This window comes from Geotrypetes seraphini, chromosome 7, assembly GCF_902459505.1.
Source record: "Geotrypetes seraphini chromosome 7, aGeoSer1.1, whole genome shotgun sequence".
Taxonomy (NCBI): Eukaryota; Metazoa; Chordata; class Amphibia; order Gymnophiona; family Dermophiidae; genus Geotrypetes; species Geotrypetes seraphini.
The window spans coordinates 42388129-42400165 of NC_047090.1; the positions used below are offsets into that span (position 1 = coordinate 42388129).

Consider the following 12037-nt stretch of genomic DNA (forward strand, 5'->3'; position numbering starts at 1 on the left):
GCCTTTCTACTAGAAAGAAACCTAATCTTTCCTTATTTGTATTCGGTACTTGAATTTGGTCAAATAATGCTTTTCATTATTTGTATTTGGCCGAATAGTGAATTAAATTTGAATACAAATAATCCAGGTCTCTACTGTGCTAAATCCTTCGGAACTATGTACTTGATCACTGATTTCACATTGCTTCATTATTTGTCATGTTAAGGCTGAATCTTCATTATTTGTAGTAGGTATTCGCATTTAGCTGAATAATGTTTTTTGTTATTTGTATTTGGCCGAATAGTAAAGTATGTTATTCAGTGCAGTTATAATGCACACTAAGGCCCAGTGGTCTGAGTGACCTAGCCCCATAATATAATGCCAGGGACTTATACTGCAGTCTATCAGGTAGTTATCTTTGATGGAGGGGATCATACCTGTAACAGTTGTTATTGTACTTGTTATAGCTGCCCATTGCCGTCAAGCACCCCTGACAAAGAACATAGGAGAAAAAGATCTGAGTGCCCGCATCCATCCAAACCTAAAATAGAATAAAAAGCATTTCCATAAAAGGGCAAAATAACAAAATGGATTAAAGCATTCTAGACGTCCTTTTGATATCATCACAATGTGGTATTAAAGAGTCTTTATTGTAACAGTGATAAATTCAACTGACTGCATTATTAGGTTTTAATTCCATAGTGAGATTCTGGTAAATCTTCAGTCTCATGCTTTATTTATATTGTCAGACCCTCACAATAGAATTAATTATATCCTGATCTAATTTATTTGGCTACAAAGTACACTTAAAAAGTAGGAAATAAAATGTAAGCTCCTTACTTTAAAAAGACAGAAAAGGACTGATTCTATAAATGGGCTTCCCGATTGTAGGCGGTAGTAGACGTCCTTCCACCATCTGATAGCCAATCAGGATGCACGTTTAAAAATACCCCTGAGGCAGGCAGCCTACACTGTAGTGCAGAGAGACATGTAGGGTCATGGTTTCATCCAAAAGTGGCTTTGGGTGAGCTTAAGCAGCCCTAAGCGTCTCCCTAGGGTTGCAACAGATGCCTGATATTTACATGTCTAAAATCTAAAAGTAAAAGTGGGCACCTCAGCAGATCGCAGCAAGGAAATCCCCGATCAGCTGAGCCGGTTGCTTTGGGGAGTTCTGCCAGCTCAGCTGATTGGGGGGAAATACCCCTGTCATGATCAGCTAAGCGGCAGGGGACCCCCACAAATCCCCGACACCCACCCAGAAAGTATCCCTGAATGAGGAATGCCCACTCCCTTCTGCCGCCACCCCCTTGGAAGCCCCAACACCTGTCCGAAGTTGCCCAGCAGGAGGGATGCCCACTCCATCCTGACGCCACCCATGGAGCCCCTGAAGCCCCCCACCCCCGAAGTTGCTAATCTGGGGAAATCTTTATGTCCCCAAATTCAATGGCTGGAGGAAAGAACTAAAAAGCAAGAAGAAGAATTGAAAGAGGTAAAAGTTGAAATAGGTTCTTCATAACTTTGGTTTGATAAATACAATAAGGATCTAAGCAAGATACGTCAAACACAGGAAGCAATAATTAAAGATTAATACTAACTTGAGAAAAAAACATATAATTATTGGAAAATAGTTTTCGGAATAATAATCTAGGTTTCCTGAACTTCTCTCAGGTATTCTCAGTGACTCCTAGAGAGATGCTGAAATACTTCTAGTTCCAGAAGAATCAAATCCTCCCTTTTCTCAAGTTTATTATCTACCAATTAGAAAGTCACAAGACCAACAAACTCTTAATCAAAATGAAGAACTTTTAGATATTTTAACAATTTTGGAAACTTCTGATAGAGAGGAAGCTAAATCCTCAACATGAATAGCTTCAGTGGCATTTTGCTAGATAAAATGTGGATTTAAAAATTGTTCTTTAACAACATTGTATATCTGGATTTTCAGAAGACGTTCGACAAGGTCCCACATGAATGACTACTTTGAAAAATTGCGAGCCATGGAATCGAGGGTGAAATACTCAGGTGGATAAAAAAATAGTTGGCAGATAGGAAACAGAGAGTGGGGGTAAATAGACAATACTTGGACTGGAAAAGCGTCACGAGTGGAGTGCCACAGGGTTTGGTGCTTGGACCTGTGCTCTTCAACATATTTATAAACGACCTGGAAATTGGTACAACGAGTGAGGTGATTAAATTTGCGGACGGTATGAAGCTATTCAGATTAGTGAAGACGCAGAAGGATTGCGAAGACCTGCAATGGGACATAAATACGCTCGAGAAATGGGACGCGACATGGTAAATGAGGTTTAATGTGGATAAGTGTAAGGTGATGCAGGTTGGTAACAAAAATCTTATACACGAATACAAGATGTCTGGTGTGGTACTCGGAGAGACCTCCCAGGAAAGAGATTTGGGAGTACTGGTCGACAAGTCGATGAAGCTGTCCGCACAATGCGTGGCAGCTGCGAAAAGGGTGAACAGAATGCTAGGAATGATTAAGAAGGGGATCAGAAATAGATCAGAGAAGGTTATCATGCCACTGTACCAGGCCATAGTACGCCCCCAACTGGAATACTTTGTCCAGCACCGGTCGCCGTACATAAAGAAGGACACGGTACTACTCGAAAGGGTCCAGAAAAGAGCAACTAAAATAGTTAAGGGGCTGGAGAAATTGCCGTACTGCGAGAGGTTAGAGAAACTAGGCCTCTTAAGAACATAAGAATTGCCGCTGCTGGGTCAGACCAGTGGTCCATCGTGCCGAGCAGTCCGCTCACGCGGTGGCCCCCAGGTCAAATACCAGTGCTCTAAATGAGTCCAGCCTCACCTGCATGTGTTCCAGTTTAGCAGGAACTTGTCCAACTTTGTCTTGAATCCCTGGAGGGTGTTTTCCCCTATAACAGAGTCCGGAAGAGCATTCCAGTTTTCTACCACTCTCTGGGTGAAGAAGAACTTCCTTATGTTTGTACGGAATCTATCCCCTTTCAACTATATAGAGTACCCTCTCGTTCTCCCTACCTTGGAGAGGGTGAACAATCTGTCTTTATCTGAGGCTGAGAGGGGACATGATTGAAACATTCAAGATAATGAAGGGAATAGACTTAGTAGATAGAGACAGGTTGTTCACTCTCTCCAAGGTAGAGAGAACAAGAAGGCACTCTTTAAAGTTAAAAGGGGATAGATTCCGTTCAAATGTAAGGAAGTTCTTCTTCACCCAGAGAGTGGTGGAAAACTGGAATGCTCTTCCAGAGGCTCTTATAGGGGAAAATACCCTCCAGGGATTCAAGACAAAGTTAGACAAGTTCCTGCTGAACCGGAAAATACACAGGTAGGGCTGGTCTCAGTTAGGGCACTGGGGCACCTAGGGGCTGCCGTGAGAGCGGACTGTTGGGCATGATGGACCACTGGTCTGACCCAGCAGCGGCAATTCTTATGTTCTTAACAGATAAAGAACTTTTGGGTTTTAAGATCCAGATATTTCCAGATGTTTCTCAGGATACACAAAAGCAAAGATGTCAGTCTTTGCTTTTGAAACCAGGAGTTATTCTTATTGGAGGGACTTTTTATTTGAGAGATCCATGCAGATGTATAGTGAGATATCATCAATCTTTGAAACATGTGTTCTTTGAACCTTCTCACCTAACTGCTTTTCTGTTCATGAAACACCTTGAAGGAGTATGAAGTTTACAGCTCTTAGAATGTAAATATTCTCTGGGAATCAGGCGTTTACACTTGCTGCATGGAAAAAGGTAAACAGGCAGAAGGAGTTTCTACCTCCTTCTGTGCACTGCTATGCAAAGGCAGTTTCTTTCTTGGCAGTGCTCTAGGAGGAACTTTAGATTTATCTAAATATTGGGGGCTTATGTGTATATTCTGGGAGACATTTCTGAAAACCTACATTCACTAGTAGTACCTGACCTTTCATCTGCATGAAAGTACATAGAAGCCAGTCAGTTATAAAGCCTACCTGTGGATCTGCAAGCCTTGATATGTCAGGTTTCAGGTAGAATATTATTCCTTCATGGGCGCCAGGCAATGTGACCCCTCGGACCAGCAGGATAATTAGCATCAAATAAGGGAAGGTGGCTGTGAAATAGACAACCTGCAGCCAGAGGAAATAGTTTTAGAGATTAAAAATTTTATGCAAGTTTATAAAATCTAGAATGGGATGAAACAAACGCAAATATTTTTGCCCATATACAGAAACCTGACATCCACTCCCCTAGTGATAATATCATGATATTAATACTAAAGGCTTTGGTGACTTTTTTGAAGTCCGGTAGACCTAAGGCGGGAGACAGTAGGCATCATTTTCATCCCACTTTGCACCCCGGGTAGGTCCAGAAACTGTATTTGTATAGGTGTGTTTGGGTGTATGTAGGGACCCCCCATGGAAGGCTCCTGGAGATGGTGGAAATGGGCTGGGTTGCTGCAAATAGGGCTGTATTCTATAAAGTTGCATGCCCAATTTTTGATTAGCATGCAAATTTGAGTGCACAGTTTATAGAACAGTGCCAGCGGCATGCATAGTAACATAATAGATGACGGCAGATAAAGATCCAAATGGTCCATCCAGTCTGTCCAACCTGAATCAATTAAAATTTTTAAAAATTATTTTTATTCTTAGCTATTTCTGGGCAAGAATCCAAAGCTCTATGCAGTACTGTGTTTGGGATCCAACTGCTGAAGTCTCCGTCAAAGCTTACTCCAGCCATTGAAGCCCTCCCCAGCCCATCCTTAACCAAAAGGCCATATACAGACACATACCGTGCAAGTCTGCCCAGCACTGGATGCCATACATGAAGAAAGACATGGTACTACTCGAAAGGGTTCAGAGAAGAGCGACTAAAATGGTTAAGGGGCTGGAGGAGTTGCTGTACAGTGAGAGATTAGAGAAACTGGGCCTCTTCTCCCTTGAAAAGAGGAGACTGAGAGGGGACATGATCGAAATGTTCAAAATACTGAAGGGAATAGACTTAGCAGATAAAGACAGGTTGTTCACCCTCTCCAAGGTAGGGAGAACGAGAGGGCACTCTCTAAAGCTAAAAGGGGATAGATTCCGTACAAACGTAAGGAAGTTCTTCTTCACCCAGAGAGTGGTAGAAAACTGGAACGCTCTTCTGGAGTCTGTTATAGGGGAAAAGACCCTCCAGGGATTCAAGACAAAGTTGGACAAGTTCCTGCTAAACTGGAATGTACGCAGGTGAGGCTGGACTCATTTAGAGCACTGGTCTTTGACCTGGGGGCCGCTGCTTGAGCAGACTGCTGGGCATGATGGACCACTGGTCTGACCCAGCAGCGGTAATTCTTATATTCTTATGTTTTGAAAAGCCATCCAGACCCCTGGACATGTCCTCATATGGAGGACATGTCTAGGGAAATCTGGACGTCTGGTAACCCTACATGCAAGCTTTGTTCACCTGTTGCACTAGTCAAGGGGTAGGAAATTCCAGTCCTCGAGATCCACAGGCAGGTCAGGTTTTCAGGATATCCACAATAAATATGTATGAAATGGATTTGCATGCACTGCCTCCTTGAGATGCAAATCTATCTCATGCATATTTATTGTGGATATCCTGAAAACCTGACCTGCCTGTAGCTCTCAAGGCCCGGAATTGCACTAGTCTATTCTCCACACCCTCTGCAAGTCTATATTCTTCCAATTCCTCCCCTATCCTGCACAGTCTGACACCTCTCCATTCTTATCCCCAACTTCCCTGAGACTAGCACCTTTTTTCTCTCTGCCCACCCCATCTAGTGTTTTCCCTCTCTCGAGTCCAGTATCTCTTTCACTTTCCATGGTCTGCCTCCTCTCCTTCCCCCTTCACTGCAGCCCAGCACCTCTCTAAGTTTCCAAGTTTATTCAAAGCTTGCTATCCTGCACATCAAGTGCTTACATATTATTCTTTTCTTTGCTTCCTAAGATTCTTCTGCATCGCTGCAGTGAAGTAAGCAAGCTACATTTGCCAGCCCCGGGGGCTGTTCATCAGCCATATCCAGCCCTCAAGGAAACAAAATTGCTTCAGAGAGGATGAGATATGGCTGATGGAAGGTCCCTGAAAGTTATTTGAAGCAGCTTCTTTAGTGCCATGACACAGAAGCTTAGCCCATAGGAAGCAAAGAAGAGAAGGGAGAAAGAGAGGTGCTGGATTGCAGCAGTGAGGGTGGGTCGGGGGGTATGAAGAGAGAGAGAAAGAGGTGCTGGCATTGGGGGAGGGAAGGAATGGGAAAAGTGCTGGCAAGGAGGGAGAGAGAGGTGCTAGACTCAATGGGGACAGGGATGGAAGAGAGAGATTCAATGAGGTGGGTAATGAAGAGAGGGGAGAGGCATGACCCACAGAAGGAGGGATGTAGAAGATGTGAGTGGAGGAAAAATAAAAAGGATATACCCCATGAAGGTGGGAGAGAGCGAAAAAGAGAGAGAGATTGGACCAAAGAGGGGATATGTTGAGGGAAAAGAGAGAAGACTGGATAAAGGAGGGGGAGAGACTGGACTCACACAGAGAGAGAAGGGGGAGATAGAGACATAGAGAGAGAGAGAGAGAGATAGAGAGAGCAGGAATGTGCATGAGAAAGTAAAGAGGGGTGAGAAACAGACATGGGGAGATTATGGACACAGAGAGATACTGATAGATGGGGAAGGGATAGGGGCACACAGATGGGGACACTGACAAGGCAAATGCTGAACATGGGGTGATTAGAATAAGGGCACAGAGGAGATATCCTGGAGACACAGAGGGAATGAATAGTGGACATAGAGAAGTAAGAAATGTTAAATGGACAGGAGATCCTGGAAACAGCAGAAGATGGATGAAACAAGGATGGGGGAGATGAGAAACAAAGTAGAAGATGGATGAAAGAAGGGGGTAAGGTAAGAAGAGGAGAAATGGAGCAGAAGATGGATGGGACTGGAAGGGGGATAGGAACAGAGTAAAAGATGACTAGGACCTTGGGGGGAGGGAGGAACAGATCAGTGACCAGATTGGTGACTGAGTGGAAGAGTGTTGGAGAGCAGGGGGAATTTTGAGGAGATAATGAAGTCATAGAAACATAGAAAAAAGCGGCAGAAAAGGGCTATAGCCCACCAAGTCTGCCCATTCCAAGTATCCCTCCCCCCTGAGTTTACTCCCTTAACGATCCCACGTGAGTATCCCATTTTCTCTTAAAATCCGTCACGCTGCTGGCCTCTATCACCTGGAGTGGGAGTCTGTTCCAATGATCCACCACTCTTTCGGTGAAGAAGTACTTCCTGGAGTCGCCATGAAACTTCCCTCCCCTGACTTTCAGTGGATGCCCTCTGGTGGTCGAGGGTCCCATGAGCCAGAAGATATCCTCTTCTGACTCGATGCGTCCCGTGATGTACTTATACGTTTCAATCATATCTCCCCGTTCTCTTCTTTCCTCAAGTGAGTACAGCCGCAATTTCTTTAGTCTTTCTTCATACGTGAGATCCCTGAGCCCCAAGACCATCCTGGTGACCATTCGCTGCACCGACTCGATCCTCAGCACGTCCTTTCAGTAGTGTGGTCTCCAAAACTGAACACAGTACTCCAAGTGAGGCCTCACCATGGCTCTGTACAACGGCATCATAACTTTAGGTCTCCTGCTGACAAAACCTCTGCGGATACATCCCATCATTTGTCTTGCCCTGGAGGTAGCCTTCTCCACTTGATTGGCAACCTTCATGTCCTCACTAATGATCACTCCTAGATCGTGTTCCGCCGTGGTCCTAACCAAGGTCTCACCATTTAGTACATAAGTTCTGCGCGGGTTTCTCTTACCCAGGTGCATTATCTTGCATTTTTTAGCATTGAAGCCTAGCTGCCAAGTAGTCGACCATTGTTCCAGAAGCAGTAGGTCGTGTGTCATATCATCAGGTAATAAGCTTCTGCCTATTATGTTGCAAAGTTTGGCATCGTCGGCGAACAGTGATACCCTTCCTCTAAGTCCCTGCGTCATATCTCTTTTGAATAAGTTGAATAGAATCGGGCCCAGGACCGAGCCCTGCGGCACTCCACTGATCACTTCCGATGCTTCGGATGGGGTACCGTTCACCACCACCTTCTGGAAGTCCTGGAAATTGGTAGGTAAGATTGGGCTGAGTTGACTGGTTGTGAGAATGAGTGAGGGTATGAAATTGAGGTAAGAGAAAGGGTGTGACATGTAGGCAAAGGATGAGACACAGTGTGAATGACCTGGAATTATGAAGAGAAAATGAAAGGCTTTGAAAAGAGATTGGGGGGGGGGGAGGTTACATGGAGGGGTATGAGAGGAAGGAGTGGATCTCTGAAGGAGTTGAGTTAGGGTAGAAATGGGATTGAAAAGATGGTGGAAGAGAGGCAATAAAAGATTGGATATGAGACAGAAGAATGGTATGGAGGCAACAGAAGAAAGGAGGGTCAGGGATGGAACTGAGAGGGTGAGAACAGAGGATGGAAATGGTATACTAGGGGATGGTGAAAAGAGAAGGAGACAGGAGACTTGGGAAGGTGAGAGACCAAGGGGAAATGAGAGTGCTGCAAAAGGATGAGAGAGAGATGGAAAAAGTTTGTAGCTAGATGAGAAGTGGGTGGGTAAGAAAAAAGGAAAACGAGGGCAAAATCAAATGGGCAGATCAGGCAGAGAAAAGTAAAAAAATATAGATAGATAGCTTAGTGCCAGGCAGATATAGTGAAGGATAGGAAAGAGAGATGAAAAGGAAAGGCAAACCTGGAAAATACAATTTAGAAGACTGAACATGGAAAGTGGAGAAGAGACTGGAACCAGCCCAATTAGAACAATAAAATGCCTATATAACCAAGGTAGATTTGAGAAATGTAGATCTCTTTTCTATTTTGCATTTAGAAGAGTACAGGAGACAATGTCTTTTTGTTTGTTGGGTTTTTTCCCCAGTATTTTCACTGCTTAAAGTCTAGATTTCTTGGGGTGAGGGTATCTCCACTTCGGTGCTTGCTTGTGTTTTGTGGCCATCTTTTATCAGGTGAGGGTCTGTCCATGCTCTGCATATGTGAGTGTGTTGAAGGATATTATGTAGGAATCTGTTTTGGTACATTTTCTATATAGTTTTGAATAAGAACATAAGAATTGCCGCTACTGGGTCAGACCAATGGTCCATCATGCCCAGCAGTCCGCTCACACGGCGGCCCTTAGGTCAATGGGAATTTGTCTAACTTTGTCTTGAGTTCCTGGAGGGTGTTTTCCCCTATAACAGCCTCTAGAAGAGCGTTCCAGTTTTCCATCACTCTCTGAGTGAAGAAGAACTTCCTTACATTTATACAGAATCTATCCCCTTTTAACTTTAGAGAGTGCCCTCTCGTTCTCTCTACCTTGGAGAGGGTGAACAACCTGTCTTTATCTACTAAGTCTATTCCCTTCATTATATTGAATGTTTTGATGACGTCCTCTCTCAGTCTCCTCTTTTCAAGGGAGAAGAGGCCCAGTTTCTCTAATCTCTCACTGTACGGCAACTCCTCCAGCCCCTTAACCATTTTAGTCGCTCTTCTCTGGACCCTTTCGAGTAATACTGTGTCCTTCTTCATGTATGGCGACCAGTGCTGGACGTAGTATTCCAGGTGAGGGCATACCATGGCCCGGTACAGTGGCATGATAACCTTTTCCGATCTGTTTGAGATCCCCTTCTTAATCATTCCTAGCATTCTGTTCACCCTTTTTGCCGCCGCCGTGCATTGCACAGACGGCTTCATTGACTTGTCAAACAGTACTCCCAAGTCTCTTTCCTGGGGGGTCTCTCCAATTACTGCAGGGTTTTGTGTTATTTTGCAAGTAACTGGCCCTATTTGAAAGTAGGCCCTTGGCACCCAAAGTAGAAATGCTAAAGACTAGTGGTCTCCACATCCAGTAGAGTCACCGCACAACCCCCACCCCCATCTGATTTAAACAGTGTTTTACAGTAGAAAGAGTATGAGCAGTTCCTGAGGTGATAATCACACTCTGAATATTTTTTTGTGTGATGTGTTGTAAGAGGAATAACTCCATTGTTAGAAAATGTGGAGTTTGTGATACAGAACTGGAGGTGCAGGGTTTATATTGAGATTGTGTCCAATCTTATAGAAAATCCAGACTTCACTCCTACACTGAAGAATTTGTTGAATGATACTATCAGTTATAAGGGCGGTTTTACCTGGCTACTAACGTCCTGCAGGGGAGGGCTTCTTTATGCATATAAGGCCCAAATGCCATATACAGTAAAACCTTGGTTTGCGAACATAATTCGTTTTGAAAACATGCTTGAAATCAAAAACACTCGTATATCAAAGCGAATTTCCACATAAGAAATAATGGAAACTTTAATGCAAAATACTGTATGTACTCGTATTGCAAGACCTTGCTTGTTTAGAACAGTCACTACACTCCTGCAGTGTGTGTGTGTGAAAGACAGAAGAACCATTGGCTCATTTGTGATGATTTGATGTGTGTATAATGTATGTACTTAAGACCTTGCTTGTATATCAAGTAAAATTTTAATAAAATGTTTTGCTTGGCTTGCAAAACACTTGCATACCAAGTTACTTGCAATCCAAGGTTTTACTGTACTGTTAATTTAAAAGTGTGTGTGTGTATTAGGGGAGAGAGGAATGATGTGCATAAGTATTGCTTTGTCTTGCCCCGGTTCTACCACAGAAATATTTCTGTGTAGAGGCACCACTGCCATGCCTCTGCTCCAGGCCTGCCGGGTACTGGCTTGGAGCAACTACACAAAGCACTAGTATGGGCAGGAGAGCATTCCAACATGCATTCTCACAACTTGTGAAAACCCTGCTGGTCCCACCTCCTGATAGTAGGAAGTATGCATCAGAGAGGGTGGGACCAGCAAGGCCTTTGTAAGCTGCAAGAACATGGACCAAAAGAGTCTCCTGCACATATTGGTATTCTGATTGCTGCTGTGAGCTGACAGCAGGCCTGGACGCATGACAGTAGGAAGCAATGGTAGCAACAGCAAAAGGGAGGGAGATAAGGAGGTTCGATGGAAAATGCTGAATGGGTGGGTGGGAGAGAGTGAAGAGAGTAAGCAAAATATTAAACTGGGGAGGGGCGAGAACAAGGGTAATATTGGATAGATAATGAGAGGCAGTGATGAAAAAAGAAAAGGGAGATGCTGAATGGGAGGAAGGGAGAGAAAAGAAAAACAGGAGATGCTGAATAGTTGCAAGGGGGCCCTGGAAATCCATCAATAAATTGACAAGTTAGAAAACTCAGATATACCGTGGATTCAAAATACAGAATCATAGGACAAGGTTCTCCTTTATTGGAGATTTAGACCTCTTTTTTCTAGAAGCAGATTCAGTACTTGTGTTCACCAAGTAGAGGTGCTAGAAGGAGGTTAAAGGTTAGTTACTTTTTTTGCTCCATAGGGAAAGGATTTATAAAAGAACATCACTCACCTTGCCTGTGGATTTGACTCCTTTCCAGATACAGAAGTAACAGATAACCCAGGCCAGAAGGAGACACAAAGCCAATTCCCATCTTACAGTGCCCAGATTGTGAATACCATCTGTGATTCCCAGGACTCGATTTCTGCAGGGGATGGTAAATAAAAGCTACGATTCACAATCATTCACTATAACTCAAGGTTTTTCTACTGTGCTCATCTGTGTGTGTCTACATAATTACCATATATACTCGAATATAAACCAGGATTTTGGGGCCAAAAAATTGGCCCAAAATGGGGTGCCAGCGTCCACCCGCCCCCTCCCAGACTAATTGCAGACCTCCGCTGGGCCGCCAGACTCTACACCCTGTCCCCCCTCCCTGCCCTGTCAATGGTACCTCATCTGCGCTGGAATTCCTGGTGGTCCAGAGATATAGTGGGCAGGAGTGAGCTTTCCGCGCTCCTGTCCCGCTGCTAACCAAAGGTCAGTCGCTGCCGAGTTCCTTCATCAGCCGCTGACCAGTTCGAGCAGGAGCACGCTTTGGCACTATTGCTTGGTGCTGAGCGGCTTCCTGAATGGGTCCCACAAATTCTGGGGTGGGGTGAAACAGGGCATGGCTGGGGGGCGGAACAGGTCGCAGCCATGTGTCCTCTTTTTTAACTTTGAAAATC

General features: G+C 44.3%; 1 protein-coding gene across 3 annotated transcripts in view; it reads right to left on the reverse strand.

The window, feature by feature from the left end:
- Nucleotides 1–12037, reverse strand: part of LOC117363972 (sodium- and chloride-dependent betaine transporter-like) — a 208580-nt gene that overhangs the window by 76135 nt on the left and 120408 nt on the right. For all 3 annotated transcript variants that reach the window (XM_033952635.1, XM_033952636.1, XM_033952634.1), the window contains 3 exons: nt 11379–11511; nt 3944–4078; nt 417–520 (listed from right to left, as the gene is read on the reverse strand). In XM_033952635.1, the coding sequence (XP_033808526.1) occupies nt 417–520; nt 3944–4078; nt 11379–11511 (372 nt within the window). The remainder of the gene's footprint in view (nt 1–416; nt 521–3943; nt 4079–11378; nt 11512–12037) is intronic.